The sequence below is a fragment of the Pogoniulus pusillus genome, chromosome 13 (genome assembly GCF_015220805.1).
Source record: "Pogoniulus pusillus isolate bPogPus1 chromosome 13, bPogPus1.pri, whole genome shotgun sequence".
In the NCBI taxonomy this organism is placed as follows: domain Eukaryota; kingdom Metazoa; phylum Chordata; class Aves; order Piciformes; family Lybiidae; genus Pogoniulus; species Pogoniulus pusillus.
In genome coordinates, this window is record NC_087276.1 from 15,292,125 (window position 1) to 15,311,270 (window position 19,146).

At 44.8% G+C, this 19,146-nt stretch overlaps 1 protein-coding gene across 1 annotated transcript; it reads left to right on the plus strand.

Annotated features, from left to right (window-relative positions):
- Positions 1-1,549: 1,549 nt before the first annotated feature.
- Positions 1,550-13,108, plus strand: IL20RB (interleukin 20 receptor subunit beta). The gene is given in 8 exon segments (XM_064152638.1): positions 1,550-1,621; positions 1,624-1,699; positions 4,627-4,753; positions 5,801-5,991; positions 8,491-8,615; positions 11,790-11,940; positions 12,260-12,402; positions 12,983-13,108. Coding segments are annotated over 8 exon segments (1,011 nt in total).
- Positions 13,109-19,146: the final 6,038 nt, after the last annotated feature.

A 19,146-nucleotide genomic window follows, 5' to 3' on the forward strand; every position in this document is an offset into this window, starting at 1 on the left:
GCATTTCATTCCTTGCTTTCCCACTTCAGGCTGTATTTGCAATTAGTGTTCCAGTTTGGAAAAAGCTTCGTATCCCCTGTATGCCCAAGCCCTTAAGCAGCTGTGGAAGCATGGCACTGTAGTTTTTCCAGCCATGTACTAAAGTTATCCTGAATTTAGAGAGCTATTTCAGGGATGTATTGTCTGTCTTGACCAAGCTTCCTCCCCATAAAGAGCTTTGAAAATGTTTTATAGATTTAGCCACAGCCAGGACTTTCTTTCAGGTAATGCTATAATTTCTCTTTGAAGATCTTAAAATTGTGCTTCAATACAGCAGTTCTCCCTCTAGTCATGTATTTTCTTCTGTCAGCCTTATTCCCCACTCAGACAATAGCAGCAGCTGGTATTCCACAGAATCATAGAGTGGTTTAGGTTGCAAGGGACCTCATAGCTCATCCAGTTCCAACTCCCTGCAATAGGCAGTGACATCTCCCACTAGGAACAGGTTGCTCAAGGCCTCATCTAATCTAGACTTGAGCACCTCCAGGGAGGAGGGAGCATCCACAACTTCCCTGGGCAACCTGTGCCAGTGTCTCACCACCCTCACTGTAAAGAACTTCTTCCAGTTTAAACCCCTTGTCCTGTCATTACAAGACCTTGTAAGCAGTCCCTAGCCCTCCTGGAAGCCCCTTCAGATACTGGAAGGCCACTACAAAGTCTCCTTGAAGCCTTCTCTTCTCCAGGCTGAAGTGCAGTGTGGGGACACCTAATGCAGCCAGTTCAATGTAACTTCTTTACTTACCTTCAGCAGGAAGTTCAGCAGATAATTTATGCTGATATGGTGATGTTGGTCCACACTGAGCTTTGCTTTTCCCAACAAAACACTTGCACCATCAGAACTGCTGTATTCACAACCAGCTCAGCTAACTCCTTGCTAGCCTAGGCCACGCTAAAGCATACAGAAAATGAAGAAGAGGTGATTAGTGTTAATCAAGACAGCTTCACCAAGGGCAAATCATGCCTGACAAACTTGGTGGATTTCTATGATGGAGTTATAGCGCCAATGAATAATGTCATCTACCTAGACTTGTACAAAGTGTTTGATGTAGTCCATCATGACATCCTGGCCACCAAACATCTTTGTCAGCAACACAGTAAGTGGGATTCAGGGACCCTCAGTAGGTTTGCTGCCGACACCAAGCTATTTGGCCTGGTAGACATGCTGGAGGGAAAGGATCCATCCAGAGGGACTTGGACAAGCTGGGGAGATGGGCCCAAGCCAATCCCATGAAGTTCAACAGGGCTAAGCACAAAGTCCTACACCTGGGTCGGGGCAATCCCAAGCACAAGTAATGTTTTATTTAATAGATGCAATTGCTAGCTAAGTGAAACAGAGTTGTGTCATCCAGGTGAGCAGTTGCACAGACCTGTCAAGAAACGTTGGCATCAGATGCCCCTGGCACTCCCTGCAACTACACCCTTACAAACAACGCACACACATTGGTGTGGGCAGGCAGGGAAGCAGTGCTCGTAGCACTCCCCTGCAGTCTCTGCTTCACTCGCATCATGGATGGGTCAGATTGGGCTCCCTGTCCAGGAAGGGAAAATTCTGAGCTGTGCAACAGGACATGAGTGTGGGAAAAGGCAACCAGTGGGAGCAAAATGTCACTAAAGCTCATCTGCTTCTTCCTTTGCTCTTTGATTGCAGCAAGACTCACAGGTAAGTGGTTAAAGTACTTTCAGCTGTCTTAAGTCTAAAGAGAAAGAGGCTGTCTTTTGTGCTTGTGTTAAAAATGTTTTACAAAGCTTAAGACAAATGGTATGAAGTCAAGCAAGCTGTAATTTTAATTATGTGTCTAAAATTAATCATAGAATCAGAGAATTCTTTGGATTGCAAGGGACCTTCAAGATCATCCAGTTCCAACTCCCTGTCATGGGCACAGACACCTTCCACTAGCTCAGATTGCTCAAGGCTTCATCCAACCTGGCCTGGAACACATCCAGGGAGAAGGCATCCACCACCTCCCTGGGCAACCTGTTCTAGTGTCTCACCACCCTCACTGGGAAGATTTTTTTCCTAATCTTCAGTCTCAATCTCCCCTCACCCAGCTCAAAGCCATTGCTCCTCATCCTGTCTGTACAAGCCCTTGTCAAAAGTACCTCCCAAGTTTCTTGTAGGCTTCCTTCAGATAATAATGGAAGGCTGTTTCTTTGAGTCTTCTGTTCTCCAGACTGAACAGCCCAAACTTTCACACAGGACAACTTCATGTCCTCCTCTGGACCCACCATAGCAGTTCCATGTACTTCTTGTGTTGAAGACACCAGAACTGAAGGCAGTGCTTCACGTGGTGGTCTCACCAGAACAGAGTAGACCATCAGCATCACCTCACCCTCTTGTTGGTCACACTGCTTTTGGTACAGCCCAGGACACAGCTGGCTTCTGGGCTGCAAGTGACCATGGCCAGCAAATTAAAAAGCCAGTCTATAAATTCTCTGTTTTGCAAGTCTGAAACCTAAAGCATAGTTTTTGTTTGAAGGAAGTTAACTTATTAATAGTTGTTTTGTCTCTGCTCCTTTGCTGTTTTGCGAGAAGCTGAACTTTCCAGTCCTCCTTTAATGCTGAACTCTTTGAGCACAAGAGATGACCTGCCTGTAGAGTGGATGCAGGATTAGAGAAAGGGGGGTATAAAGTGTTAACTACTAACTCAACAGTGTTCACTGAGAGTCTCCTTTAACCTGGAGTGGGGTTGCATAATTTATAATCTGCTTCTCCAAGTAAATGTTAAGCTCCAAACATTTCTAGGAGCTCAGCCTTAGACATCCTGACTACACCACTGGGGTTCTGTGACGGTCAATCCTCTAGAACACAAATATGACTTGCCTGTGTGCTTGGATTTGATCAGTTCTGTCTTTCTAAGAGGGCAATCCTAGCTCCTGAATTCAGGTTGTGTCTTGCCTCGACTTGTTCTCTGACTCAGAAAAAAAATTGTGTTACAGCTTCCTTGGCCAGCAGAGCACACTTAAGAGTTTCTAGGTATGGTAACCACTGACTTGGAGTCCAAGTGCAGATTCTCTGAAAGTTTATTCTCTGGAACAGGGAGGATTATGACTTTTTTTCTTTTTTTCAGAATTGCAAAGCTGAATGACTACTCTAGAAACAAATTTGGGAGTATTTTTGCTGTATTATTGTTTAAGATCTGTCTATCTGTGTGATGTTTCCATACAGAAGAGAGTGCACATAATGACTGTCAGCTTTGATCAGTCACATACTCATCAGTGTTGTCTTCTACAGTGATGGACAGTAGGAGAGAAAGGTGGGATAACTTACATTGTGTGTCCCCCTTCCATAAAGAAAAAGGAAGAAAGAAAACTTAGTGTCTGTATGACAGACTTTTGTGGCCCAACTGAAGTGAGGTGACAGGTTCCACTATGCCAATAAAAGAGCCACTGGTTTTGCCAGCAAACCAGGAAAACTGTGTCCCGTTCTGAAGCCTCTGTTACAAGATCTGGACATGCTGGTATGTGTCCACAGAAGGGCCATGAGGATGATTAGAGGACTGGAGATCCTCTCCTATGGAGACAGACTGATAGTTAGGGCTGTTCAGTCTGGAGAAGAGAAGGCTCTGAGGAGACCTTATCGTGACCTTCCAGCATCTGAAGGGGGCTACAAGAAAGCTGCTGAAGGACTTTTTAGAATGTCAGGTAGTGACAGGACTGGGGAGAATGGAGCAAAAATAGAACTGAGTAGATTCAGATTGGATGTTACGAAGAAGTTCTTCACCATGAGGAACAGGTTTCCCAGGGACGTGGTGGAAGCCTCATCCCTGGAAATCTTTAAGGCCTCCTTTCCAATAGCATCTTGGGAACCATTCCCTGCTGAGTAGAGGGAACATTCTTTGGGATCAGAGAGTAGAAGAACAGAGATAATCCTAAAGCCTGTTCCTGTAGTGTAGCACAGGATGTGTGTGTGTGGAGTCCTGGCTTCTGTGCTCTGGGCCAAACACTGCTAAGGATTTTTTATTAGGATGAGATGAGATAAAATGGACTACAGATACCATCCTGTACGTAAGCTTTTATGATCTCAGGATTCATTGTAATAATTTCATTTATAGTCCATGGAATAAATTTATTCTATAAGGAGGCTTTAATTTCAGCCTACAACTACTTACATTCTCAGATTTCTGCACCATGAGAAATGCTGCACCAGAGCTAGGATCTTCTACCGTGTGTTGCCCGGTCAAGCCTGGAAAGAAACAGCACATTTCAAACCATGACATGCATTGGAACAGCCTACAGAGTGCAATAGATTCTCTGGTACTTGACCCCATTGAACTGAGCTGAATGGCTTTATGAAAGCTTGACCTTTTCTCACTGTTTCACTGACACAGTGAAAAACTCTGAAAGAAGGCAAAGGCTTGCTCCACCTTTCTGAGAACAGTGCCAGCCTAACTGCTCTGGCATTTCTCTTTGCATGTCATTGCTGCTTCTCTGCAAAATTCCTTCCAACACTGAATTGACAGCAGTGAGATGAAGGGTGTGTGTTTTTGATGCAAAACACAGTTTCACACTGTTCTTCTAAGCCTTTTTTCCCCCTAGTACATTCATCTAACTATTTCCTTTCTCTTTTTCTTTTGTTGGGAATTTTAGGTGAAGATGCTTTGCTGCCAGCACCTCAGAACATCTCTATTCTTTCTACCAACATGAAACACTTCTTAACTTGGAGTCCTGTGATCGTCCAGGGAGAAACTGTGAGATACAGCGTTGAGTTTCAGGGGTAACTTCTGTGTTTTTTTCTCTTCTTTGGTTTTTAGAAGCTTCAATTAAACCTAAAATCCTGTACTGGTTGAATATCTCGAGCACTATTTAGTTCACAGACATTAAAAAAAAAATTGACACTCCAACACTGTCAGTCACAAGTAGAGAGGGAAAAAAGTCCTTTTAATCCAATTCTGAGACAGGTTGATAGATCCCTGAGTAATCATAGAATGGTTTGGACTGGAAGGGACTTGCAAAGTTCAGCTAGTCTCAACTCTTCTGCAGTGAGCAAGAACATCTTCCATCAGATCAGAGCCTTGTCCAGCCTCACCTGGAATTCTTCCAGAGATGGGGCTTCTACCACCTCTCCAGGCAATCTTTTCCATGTGGGAGAAGTTAAGAGCCAAACTCTCTCCTAATTGACTTTTTTCAGCTTAGTGAGGACCAGCATATTTCTCCTCCCTTGGCTATGCCAAACCTTAACCAATAATGGTCCCCTGGCATTCACTAGACTCCTCAGGACTGAAATGAAGCCCCAGGTTCAAAATTAAGGTGTGCATTAAGCCAGCACATAAAAACTGCCTCTGTCCAAAGAATTCAAAGGTTAGGAAGGTTAGCAACAGTTTACTCAGAAGAGGAAAGAGAAAACATTTGCGATTTAGTCAGCATTAATCTTTTAAACATGCAGTACACATTGCAGGAGGTTTCTGCTACGTCTTGCGTTATGGCTTGTGTCACAGTGTGGCTTTGTCATTCTGGCTTATCGAGGAAGATCAAGTCAGGTGAGTGGGCAGGATCTGATGCATCAACACTGCGTTGGCTGCCCCACCTCCTACAATCTCATGCTGCATTTGGCTCATGAAAAAGCTGGCTCTGACAAAGGTTCTCTAGATGAGATTTAAAATATAGCCATACTAGTTTCATACACTCCTGGCATCCCAGTCCCAGTCCCAGTGTATCTCAGTATTGCTTTTGCCCAGAAAGAACTAGCAAGCAGCTTTAGCCCATGCCACAGATACACCTGCCATCAGACTGCTGCCTGTCTCCTTTCTTTTCATCTCCTCAGGGAGTATGAACGAGAGTATGCCAACGAGAGCTGGATTCCCATCTCTGAGTGCTCCCTCATGGCAGCCACAGAGTGTAACATCACCGAGGACATCTCAGCCACTGTGGCCTACAACCTGCGTGTAAGGGCAAATGCTGGTACCAGAAGATCAGAGTGGGGCACCCTGAAAGGTTTCTTCAATCGCATAACCAGTGAGTCCTGCTGTTTGGCTTAAACTGGATCAGTTGGGCCAAAATCTGAGAGCTCAGTGTTGAGGGACTCCCCACATGTCTGTTTGGTACTGTGCACATCACACAAAGCCCAGGAACACACAGAGCACATCCTACTGTTCTGCTCTTGTGCTAGGTTGGAATGTTTTGCATTTAGCCATATTGTGTTCTTGGATGTGAGTTCCTCCTGATGCAGGGCTAAACTTTTAAGAGCTTGAATTTCAAGGGCTTCCAAGACAGAGAAGACAACTACAGGCATTATTTTGGGTGAGTTAGTCACTCTTGCCTCCGATTTCAAAGATCAGTCAGGGTTGCTGCCAATGCTCCATCTAATCTGTGTCATCTAGTCACTTCTGAGCATCCAGAACCTGATTCTGTGGAGGCATTTACTGTGGAACACAGCCGTGTCACCCTCTGGCTGCCTCATGCTGTCCTGTAAATCTCTATTACAATGCAACTCTCATTATGGGGTGTGCAGCCATCTTCACTGTCAGCCAGTCTATCCAAAAGCAGAGCTGACCCAATCTTAAACCTGTATCAGGCACTGGAAGTTATCTACTACTTGACAAGTGAACAGTCCTCACTCATACAGAGCACTTAGGCAAAGCAGCACCATCAGAACTGCCAGCTGAATTGGTGAGTGTGTCTCTCAGTGTGAAAGTGTTTTCTAGATGGTGCTTCAGATGAGTCTCTTTCCCAGGGACTACAGTGCCACAGACCACGCTTTCAGGCAGAGACAGGGAGAAGATAATCCTTAGCTTGATGCTCTCCATAAAGAAAATCAGTACAGTGAAGGACTTGGTGGCTTAATCCTGTCTCTTAGAGACCTCAATAAAATCATTTGGCTAAGCTGTAATGGTTCAGGAGATACAGCTTGCAACAAGCTGCAATGTGCAAGTGCATATATGGACAAATGTTTAAAGGAGAAAGAAAAGTCACTGTAAGTCCTTGTCCTTATGTAGTTTTACTGCTCACCTTTCCCTGTCCCTGCTGTCCCATCTCTTCAGAGACCTGGCACTGGGTCTGAGAGGGCCTAAGGAATGCAAAACACAGTGCACAGGTGCTCTAAGTGGTTCATGGACAATCAGGGAACCAACTTCTAGGCAGTACTACTACTAGGCACAACTACACTAATTTCTAGGCACACTACTTCTAGACTGAATGACCCCGCTATCAAAGCCTGGCATGCAGAGACACATAAACTGTGATAACACACAGAAAACACTTCAAAAGATCTTCCTAAAATGAACAATTTCATCAATTTATCAAAACTCAAACAGCTGGTCTTCAGGGTGCCAGCACAGAGAAACAGAAATGTTCCTCTTTGCTTAGTAGTTGCATCCTGCAATGTCTGTTTGTTGGTACATTAGCCCCAAATTTGTTTTGATCCTCTAAATAATGCTATCACTTTCTTCTTTTTTTCTGTGGACATCCTATTAAGAAGATTCTCAGCTTGTAATGTAAAAGCCTAAATTAGTTTTCTGGGCCTGCCATTTGTGGCATTCTCACCATGGCCACACCTGGGTTTTGTGTCCGTACTGCTCACCATTAATGACAATTGACAGGCTGTAAGGGCAAATTCTTTTAAGAACATCTCTCCTGTGTGTGGCTAAGTGTTGTTCTCCTTCCTTTCTTCAAAGCAAGGGGGACAAAACCAATTTCAACCTCCAAAAAGTGCTAAGGAGAGGCACAGATAAGTAAATACCTTAAATACAACAGAGATTATAAAACTGATCTCTGTACTGCCTGGATTCCCAGCTCATGAATGTACAGTGTGCAGACTCTGTCTTGCTGATACTCCTCACAGCAGAATCCTAGACCAAACCAAACTTTGAATATCAAAGTAAGCACAGAGCAAGTCACCTTCATATTTCTTTGCATACATTTACAAAACCAGAAGTCCCAGCTGGTCATCAGCCCAAGTCTATCTAAAACCATGTAGATCCTAAAAGCAAATCAAGATTTATGTGAACTGCCAGAGATATACTGGGGTTCGTGTTGCTTTATCCTTCACCTTTGAATAACTGCCAACGTTCCAATGAAGAAACAGTGGTTTCACTGCTCCTGTTCTGTATGGTAATGTTAATAATTCCCAGGAGCAGAAGAACTGGTTTGATCTGGTGTATCAGATTCTGGGTGCCCAGCTGGCTCTGCTTCTGTTGATCACACAGGACCCTCAGGCCAGACACTTCCTCCACTGGAGAAAACTCTGAAAGCTTTCAAGTTCTGTGCACCTCACAGAACTCCTGTTTGCAATGCCAGTCATGATCCTCCTCAGCTCACATTCTGCTGCAGTACATCTACCACATACTGGGAGATAGAGCAGACAGAAGTTTCTGCCCTGCTGAAACAACCAGCTATTATTCCAGACTAATGTCACTGTGCTCATGTTGGCAGCTCCTCTTCTTACTGGGAAAAGGATGACAGTTGTTTCAGGGTTTTGTCTGATGTGTGTCAATGGTGCTCTCTCTGTGTTGGCAGCTTCCCTGACCCCACCTCTGATGAAAGTCATAGCAGATGGGTATCATTTACTAGTGGAGCTGGAAGACATGGGGCCTGCTTTTCAGTTCTGTGTTCTCTATTGGAAGAAGGGCCAGGAAAGTAGGGTGAGTTTTCCCCTCGGGTTTTGGGCAATAGCCAAGAGCCCACACACACAGAGTGGAAGCAGACAGGCGTTGCCCAGGGTCTGTTTGCTAGTCCAAGCTCCTGCTCTGAGGCTGGAGGGTCTGCCTGGAGTCAGTGTGTGCAGAGATGAGTGGGTTGTTCTTAACGCCATGGAGAAGCCTATTTGCTCTTTCTACATTTCCTCCATTGGGAAGAGGAATCCACCCAGCGACCTCAGCTATTGAAGGAAAGCAGATGTCAGAAACTGAAGGTTTCTGAGCTGATTTTCTTCTCTGAACAGCATTTAGTTTTCTGGGCTCAAGAGGAAGCATCACAAAGTTCTGAGCTGCCAAAGTTCTCAGGAGCTTTTTGTAAAACAGCTTTGTTGTGACAGTGAGCTGTAACTTGCTCAGCTCAGGGCATTGCTCACTATATACTAAAACAGGTTGGATGGGACTTTAAAGCAACCTAACCTAGTGGAAGGTGCCCCTGCCCATGCTGGAACTCCACGATCTTTAAGGTTCCTTCCAATCTAAGCCATTCCATTATTCTGTTTGCAGTAAACATTTTTTTCCCTCTCATGGGAACACAGCACTTCCATAGCATCTCAGAACATGGAAGTGTGAAGGCAGCCATGTAGAATCAGTCCACAGAACCATCAAACCCTGCATCCTATCTGCCAGTGGACAATGGAGATGACTAAGGAAGATTAGAGACAGAGCCTCTGTGTGTAACACAATTAGATAATTTTCTGAGATTTCAGAGACACAGCTCCAGCAAATCCCTGAGACAAAAAAATATGTCATTAATAGCCTCATATGAACTTTTATTTGATTAATTTATCTGTTCTGGTTTTCAAGCTATGTAAATCCTTAGCATGTACAACTTCCTGTAGTTAGGAGTTCTGCAGCTTGACTCTCATGCAATTTCAGAGCAGAAAGAGACAACAGCTATTCCCTCTTCACTTTCCCCATCACTCCAACAGTTTCACATTGTGTATCTTTTCCAGGCCAAAGATTCCCAGACTACTTAACTGGAAAGGCTTCCACAGGAAACAACCATTTTTGCCTTTCCCAAGGTGGGCAGGGAGCAAATACAGACAGTTAGTGGTGCAGGAGCAGGTTAGCACCATAGAACACACTAAGTCTTCCCACTCTTCCCAGCAACGGTTAACACGAGTGACTACCACAGAGCTGACCAGTCACAGAATCACAGATTCTTAGGGGCTGGAAGAGACCCAAAAGATCATCCAGTCCAATCCCCCTGCCAGACTAGGATCACCTATGCCAGTTCACACAGGAACACATGCAGGCACGTTCTGAACACCTGCAGAGAAGGAGACTCCACAACCCCCCCTGGGCAGCTTGTTCCATGAAACCTGAACACCAAGTTCCTTTGAGGAGGAAAGGACTGGACTAACTTAAGGTCGAATCACTGACTGCAAAAAATGAAGGGGAAAAATTCCAACGAGCATCATTTCACATCTACCTGTGTTGAATTTCATTTACCATTGTAATACAAGGTTCTGCTGCCATTTTTCACTGTTGGCTGTCACCTCTGTTATTCAGAAGTGAAGCTTTAGTGTCATTAGCATGTATTAATTTTCACTTTCCTTCCTGATCATCTATAACAATGCAATGGGGAGCAAAGATATACACAGGTTTCCATAGTGACTTCCCTGCACTCTGAGAAGGGTATAACAATATAACCACACTAAAGACTTTCTTCTATCAGGAAGCAGCAGGAGCAGAGCTGCTCACTATGAATGGGCAAGCTAGGAGCCAAGGGTGAACCCAGTGCAGGCAGTGCTGTTTCCAGTGAAGCACAGACCCACAGGGTACGACTACAGTGAGCAGAACCAGGAACCAGATTCTGGTAACAAAGGACATCAACCCTAGGGACTGCACAGGGACTCCGGCGAGGAATAAAGAGATGGCACCAGAGGCAGGGCTGCAGGACACAGCTGCCATGTGTTTAGTGAGGGTCTATCCAGGAGACCAAGCTGCCTACAACAACATGGTTCAGAGTCCTTTCAGGAGACAGGCACACCTCCAGCATAGCTCAGCAGGGACCAAAGATCCTGGGCAATGGAGGAGGATGAAGATACAAGCACCAGGTAGTGCTGGTCAGGGCTGTTGCAGCCTACTTAGCTCACTCAGAGCTCTGATGCTTTTTATCCCATGGCTACTAGCTTTGGAAATAGATCTTCCTGACTACCTTTTGGAAATCCAATTAAGTGAGATCAACCTTGTCCATGAGCTTTCTGACACTGTAGAAAGTAACCTACAGGTTTGTATCTGATTGTCTTTTATGGATGAACTGTTAACTCTTCTTCAGTATGTGATAGTGATCACCTAAACATTCATTCCAAACTTCTCTACAGTTTCTAACAACTGGACTGCCACAGCATTAGGCTTGCTGGTCAGCACAAGTCAAGTTCTCAGCTGGGACTATTTAAAACCATTTTTTAAAATAACTGTCACATCTGACATGCCTGATTCAAGGTTTTTGCAAAAAGTTACACACTCCAGGCAGTCACTGACCCAAGTCTGTCCTTGAGTCTTTTCAAACTACCAGCCCTCAAGATCACACTTCTGTGGAGAAGGATAAGCAGGGCTTACCCCATCAGCACAGTCCTGCTGGCTTCTTGGAGATGTCCATGTGTGTGTGATGCTGGAGGCTGAGCAGTCCTTCTGTGAGCACAGGCTTTGAATCTGCAACACAGCAAAAATTCAGAGAAGCTGACATAATCACTGTGCTCATGTCTGGGGAGACTGGGAATAGCACCTTCATTTTGCTAGCAGTTAACTGAGTCCTTTTGACTGCAAGAAAGCTCATATGCTGCTTAAGGGTTGCTAAACTATGGTACAGATGCACACACCAAATCAAATTGCTTCTCACTAGCCCAGTCCATCCTCACTCTGTGCTCTAGAGTCACAACACAGCTCTCACATCCCTGCTACAGCATGGCCGTGGCACTCCTATCATATTGTGTCAGCACAGGCATGATTTGGTGTGCTCTTTCAGCAAAAGCCTCTCATTCACACAGCCCTCTCTGACACCTCCTGCTGCTCCCCTTCCTCTTTTCACCAGTAAAGTTGGTGCTAGCACCATGTTAGAACTCCTGTTCTCAGTTAGGTCCTTGCCCTTTGTTCTGATGCTCTCTCTCCTGGCAGATGCAGCAAAAGATGGTGAAAGAGGTCAACTCTGTGGTCCACCTGGATACCTTGGAGGCAGGACTTGATTATTGTGTGAAAGCTCAGGCATACGTTGAGGCCATCAACAGGAGCAGCAGCTTCAGCCAGACACAATGTGTGAGGGCACAAGGTAACAGCCTGCCTTCCTTCTCCCTTGGTGCAGCTATGACTGAGATGGACACCCCAGCAACTCCCCCTTTCATTTCCTCCCAGTATCTCCTGCCTTGTGCTAGACGTGCTACCCATTTGCTCCTTGGGGGAGGTAAAAAAGGAAGACTCAGTAGTGAAGCCCCCTATCCTGGCATGTGTATCTTTTCTCTGGAGTGTGCCAGCAAAGGACCGCACCAGAGTGGGTGGGAAGAGCAGCCACAGAAGGTGCAGGCTGACTGCATTGAGCAGTTTGTACTTACAGTCTCTCTGAGAAGTTCTGCTGCTTCTGTTGTTTCCAGGTGGCACATCCTTGTGGCTGATTACTGCCCTCGTCTCTGCTGGCTTTGCTGTGGCTGCTCTGACTCTGCCTTTCCTTACCTGGAAAGTGAGTAAAATTCTCCAGTATTCCTGCTGCCCCACTGAAGTCCAGCCAGACACACTGGTAACTCTTTTACCTGTGCTTTGGTGTTTTCTAGGGTTCTGGGTATTCACAGCAGCATGGGACAAGGCAGAAAAAGCAGGCAGGTGTAGGAAGCCTTCTCATTTCAGTGGGATGAGCTGAGCTGAGCTGCAGCAGAGAAGCAGCCCACATGAGCTGGCTGCACAGCTGTCACTGCCTTCAGCTTGGAACCCTGGACAGGGATGATGCTCCTGGGGAAGCAGCTTGGGAGGCAGACACTCACACTGTCTGGCCAGCTGCTCCCCAACAAAACAGCTGTGGCATTGGCAACACTGCTCCGTGTCCCCCAGTGCCAGCACAAAGCTTCTCAGCTCCTTGGTGAGAAGAAACCAAGCATCACAAGCAGCCTCTCTTCTGGCTCATTCAGGAGGAGCATGTTTAAGTCAGTAGCCTAAATATGCTGTCCAGTTAGAGTGCAGCAGAAGTTTTTTGTGGCTGTGGGTTCCTGAGCACTTGGCCTCTGGGCAGTTGAAGCAGAAAGGGTGAATTTGTGGGTACAAAGACAACAGACAGGCTAGCTGATCAGCCTGGGGGGCATTAAGCAAGTGCATCTGTCTTACAGAAAATATCAGAACCCCCCACCCAGCTGATACTGGGTGGTAGTGAAGAAGCTGAGCAGTGTGATCTGATGGTGCGTGTCATACCCTCAGAAGAAGTTCTCCAGCTGTGGATCCAAGAAACAATTTAGAACACCCCGGGAATAACGAGTGGGTCTAGTGCAATGTAAAGCATCCCTTCCTTAAAGAATGCGCCTTCTAAAATTTCATTCTTGCAGCCTAGCATCAGGCCATGAGGTGGCAACAAAGTACAGTGAAAAAAAAAAATAGAGGTGACTCAGGACTATTGGTACCTCTGTGCTCATGCCCCAGCCCTTGGGCAGCAACTTACCTTTTGTGACAGCCCCGTCGTTCGTTTTAGTCCTGTGTCTTTAGCTCCTGTCTGGTCAATATCAGGATAGAGAGCTCTGTTGTTACAGAGAATGACTGATAGCTCTGAATCTGCAAATGATCCAGTGAGAAATTCCCAGCAAGGCTGGGCCTTGAAGGCTCAGGGTCCATCTTCATGGTTGTTGATAGTTAATTAAGAAATGCCTCGTTTCTATATGGCAGGAGGCTCAAACAAGACTTGGGAGCAAAGCGGAGCAGGACACGTGTGTGGGCTCACACAACAGCAAGTCTCATGCATAGCTTCCCATTACAGAGGCTTTGGGAGTTAAGTTGGTTTAGAGAACTCCTGTGCTTCACATTATCCTTACTTTATTCCTCATTAGATGAGCTCAGGGTCTTGGTTTCTAGTGTTCACACACAGGACATGTCCATTTCATGGCTGTAGGTCTGGAAAGCCTTAGCAGTTCCTTCTCACTCTTCCCTTCTGGTATTGCATTATGGCAGTACCAGCAGTTGTTTAGGGATACAGAAGGAAGCAAGGGGGGGGGAATCTTCTTGTTAATTTGAATGTGAAGAGCTTTATAAATGATTATTTCTCAGCTCCATACTGAGTACATGTTTCTATTGCACCTACAATAACAGATTTTATAGCTTTCCTCGTTGCCAATGAAGTGGTTAAACAGTTGCACAAAATTGCTCAGGCAATGTTAAAGGGAAAAATAAAATTAAAAAGATTCTTACAGTGGGAAGGTGAAAGGGAATCGTTTAAGTGCTGCTGTCATTTTAGCAATACCATATTCCATTTGCATCAGGGAATTCCAGTTTGTGTCTGTGCAGACTTGAAGCCAAATTGGAGATGCTGACAAAAAAGTCTCACTTTGAAGTATCTGCTGCATTTTGTTAAGCCTGAAAATCATGGTACAGGACATACATGTCCATAGCAGTGTGGTGGCATTGGCAGAGGCAGCTGCCACCAGTCACACTGTAGCTCATTTCTGTGCACTGCAAGAGTTAATCCTGTTTTAGCAGTCATGGCAACAGCTGCCTTTGAGAAGGGATTTTGCTCCCACACCATGATACTCCATTTCAAAGAAGGACCAGACAAGTAACCACAGTGAAGAGCAATGTGTGCTGCTGAACTTTGCTCTGTTTCCTACCAGTGATGTGGTAATAAATGGCTCCATTTCCTTCAAACCAGACTTCTTTTTGACTCTCCTCAAAAAATGTGTCACGAACATAAAGCTCAGTCCTTTGTGTGCAACTTCATGTAGCCTGTAGGATTCCAAAATTGCAGCTTTTCCCTGAAGACTCTGGAAGAACAGAAGAAATATTGATAAGATAGGTTTTCAGTGCAGAAAGTGATTCAATATAGTGCATGCCAGCATAAATTTTGTTGACAATGTGAACATTTAAAAGAGCTGCATGATATCACTGCGTTGAAAGGAGAGCAAGGAACTCAGTTATCTGTTCCATGACACTAACTGCTGGGATGTAGCCTAATTTCTCCTGTGAAGTATATTTCCTTAGAAGTGTATCACTGCTGGTAATTTTTAAGGGCTGACAATAACAAATAGTTCGGCATTTGATTCTCCAATCAGACTGAAATCTTCCACTTGAGCAGTTACCATTTCCTGTGTTTTCTGCATGCTTACAGTACTTTCTGTCTCTTTAAAAGTTACACTTTTTTTCCCCCCTACAACATCCAAAAGTAATCAAAATTACCACTTTGACTACAAATCGATGCAGTTTATTTGTAGGACACAATAGCACCTTCACAAGAAAGTGCTACAAAGATAATAAACATCTAAACCGCTGCAGATAAAGATGTTTATTGTTTCAAGAGCCCACGTACAGAGGGTTCTGTGGCTATTAAAGTACAAAACTGCAGAAAGAAACAATTATTCAGTTCAGGCCTCTTGTAGTCTTCTCAATAAAGGGAACTATAAAAAAAAATATCAGAAATTACTAAATCAAGGTATAAAAGAAATTAAAGATGGTAAGGTTAAGTGAAATTGCTCAAATAAATACTGCCCATGGAGCCTTAATTTGGTTTCATTCAGCACATGGGCTATAACTTAGCTATTACTACAGAAATGGCTACTTCTGAGGAGTTTAATGTTCATGATCTGCTTGGAATCAAGCTCAAACCTCCCTTAACAGCCAAGGACATGCTCTGGAAATGCAGGCCAGCAGGCAGTGATCCTGCCCTGGAGACATTATGTTTAACCCTCAGTCCCAGAGCCAGGTCTGACAGGAGCTTCCACTTGCTTTATAGATATTTGGCACTGCAATCAAATAAAGGGCAAAGTGCCAGCCTGAACTTGCCTGGTGCAGCTATGTTTAACAATGTTCCTGGGCAACCCTGCCCATTGCAGGGTCTACTGTGCCACTCCAGAGTCTGTCATTCCTCACCACTGACCCAGAGACAGCTCTGCAAGGTGAGGTGAGCCAGCTCCAAGGCTGCCCAAAATGATGAAGTCATTCCAAACCCACCTGGATGCCATCCTGTGCAATCTGCTCTAGCAGGGGGTTTGGACTAGGTGCTCTCCAGAGGCCACTTCCAACCTCTACCATCCTGTGACATGGACACACCACACCAGACCTGGTCTTTGACACAGGTCCTTCAACTACTGACCCCAAGGTATTTATCAGCCCCCTCTGCAAGCAAGCTGAAGGACCTGTGCCCTGACTGTCCCCTGGGACATCATCAGCTTTTGGTTTATTTTATGATTTTTACATTATCCAATTTTTTTAATCATCCATCTGAATCAAGACCATGAGGCCTATTTAAAGACACAGCAGAGACTTAAAGTAAATGCACTCCACCTGTCAAAAAAAGACTAGGAAGAGCAGAGAAGTGTTGGCACAGTGAAACAGCAAGGTGAGGGATGACAGTACCAGCAATAAGGCATCCTTCAGAAGCCTGAAGTGATTCCCAAATGGAGAGAGAAAGAAAAAAAATATAAGAGGGATCAAAATTTCTATTCTAAATCCATTTAAACACACAGTAAATCAGGACAAAAAGCACCTGAGATACAAGTTCCTGCAAACTTCTAAGCTAATAATAGATCCTAGGAATGGGATGCTTGCCAGGGAGTCTGCAGGGCCAACAGATGATCACGTATCAAGGAGCTCACTGAGAAGCTGGAACAATGGCAGAAAAACAAACTCAACTGCTGCAACTTTGCTTACCAAGAAGGAGTTTATGAAGGTTCCCACACTGAATCTTTATGTCTGAAAACACAGGATAACCTTTCACAAGTGGATGTGCTTGGAGTGTTCGCCCATTAGGAATAAAATGGGTCCATCCTCTGATATTCAGCCTGGAGTTCCTGCTTGTGAGCAGGAGATTTAAATAATAAATGTGGTGCACAGCTCCTCATATGATCCCAGGATAACCCAGACTGGAAGAGACCCCAGAAGGTATCCAGTCCAATCTCCTGCTCAAAGCAGGGCCATAGCAGGGCTTTACTTGGTCTCACCTTCTCAGTTTCCAAAACTAGAAACTACCCAGCCTCCCTCAGCAACCTGTTCATTTTCTTGGTTGTCCTCATGGTGAGAAAGAAATCTCCTTACATCTGGACAGAAGCACTCTTGCATTATGCTGAACTTGTAAAGCTCACCAGTAGTTTTCATCTGGGTTTGGAGTGGGGAGTTGGATGAAAAGAACTCCAGTTAGCACTCCCAACCACAGACATTCTACAATTCACATCTGGCAGAATTGCTTCAGCTGAATCCCCTGTAATTATATCAGAGTACCCAGTAAATTTTATTGTGAAACAAAAGTAATGTGTAAAATAACACACAGACCTGTGTGAAATTTGAATGCTCTGGAGAACAGGGAAAGGAGGAACTCTTCCAAGATGCACACAACCTCAGAGGCCAAGAGGAGAGGTGAGGTTTTACCCAGGACCTTGCAGGAAATGAAGAAAGGACTTTGGCCCATCCAAAACTCAGTCAAGGAAGGGACTGGAATGAGTAAATATTCATGATCAGCTGTGAGCAGACAGTACTTAGGTTGGACTGCTGGACATTTTCCATCCTGCAGCTTCATTCCCATTTAAGTTTCCAGAAGATCCATTGCATTTATCCTTTGAACAATTGCATTCATTTCACCTCCCTGCCGAGGCCAGGCAGTTCATGCAGTCCTATGACAGTGGTCTCCGATACAAAGCAGTTCCAGCTCTGCAGTTTTTAACATCCTGAGGTCCTCAAACCAACCTCCCACTGCATAATCCCTGTCTGTTCACTTCCGTGCTTTCATTCTGTGTAGCAGTGTCCTGCTCGCCCTCCAGCTTGCTGATATATCTCATCCCTCCTGCTGCTCTCCAGACAGGCTGATGGCTAACGTTTTCCCTCATCGTGCCAAGTCCTGGCCTTGACTCCCTCTTCTGCCATCTGCTACAACTTCATTGTTAATTTTGACATTGTTCCCATCACTCTGCTGAGTTTGGTGCTACCTTAAATGTCCTGCAGTTTAGAGGATGTCTCTCACCATGGCACTGTGTGTCATCTTGGGACAGCCTAACCCAGGCCCTCTCAGCTTCTCATATTTTTCCGCATGGTTTGGCATTTTCTTAGCCACTTCTGCATCATCATTCATTTTTCTTCCAATGCACTGTGAAATACTGTCCCCTGCTAGGCACAAGCATCCTGTCACCAGCCAGTCATCTGCCTGTTGACCTTTTCTCTGCCACTTGGAACAGTTATGCAATTACCTAGCTTTGCCATGAAGAGATGCCTTTTCCTCTCTGCTTTGCTTTTACTATCCAGCTCTCACTTTTTACTTTTGTTGCTTTGTCTTCTACTGTTTTCCCAGGGTGGAAGACCTCTGCTTAAATTCAGGCTTGGTACCCAAATGTTTAAAATGTGTTTGCTGCACAGATAAATTTGCTGTGCTCGCTAGCTTCTGCCTCAGTGTAAACTCAATGCAATACATTGTAAAATTCAGTTTCAATTTCTAGAGCCAGACTGACTATCCTGCCTTCCTGTGCTTGCCAAACTTCACATTCACCTTCAGCATCTCTGCTCAGCTTCCATCTGTCTCCAAGCCAGCAACAGCACTTGAGATCATGAGCACAGCCTAGGGGCTCTTGATCTGTTGGCTTGGAATATGCATGCTCATGCTCTGCAGGTCATACTGGCCCCATCAAAAGCCATCCCTGGGCATAAGTAGCCTCTCCTGCTCTGCTCTGGTAATGCCTGCTTTCCCAAATGCATTTTGTACAGGGTACAATTTCTGCAGAGAATATATAGAAACATGAGCCCCAGGGTACAGACTCTGGTCAAACAAATCTGCCTGGCCACTCATTTTCGAACTAATATCTCATTGCCACTTCATATTCCACCACTCACAATGTCTGGGCATATGGATGAATCCTAATTATAGGAGTAAAATACGTGGACATACAAATATGCAGCATCATTCTTGACATAAATGACATCAATTGTGTATAGCTGGGTTCTTTGCCAGGCAGAAACTGGTAACTACTACACTCCAGCTTCTGTCCCTAGAAATATATTGATAATAGAAGGGAAAAAAGAAAAGGAAGGGCAAGGTGGTATCTGAGAGGAGTTAAAATGCCATTTCAGAGCCTGTTCTAAGGAAAAAGTCAAATTGTCATTAAATCCATCTTAACTTTGGTTGCTTTGCCACAAGGGCTGGGGTGTAATATCTCTAAGACCTGTATGATTTCAAAAGACTTTGATCAGCTGTGAGTGATCAGCTAGTGTCAGGGTAACCTTAGCAATGCGTCAAAAAATGGAAGTGACATAAATGAATTCATCTGGAATTAGAGCATTAAGCACCTCAAAAGCACAGTGGGATGTGGCAATATCT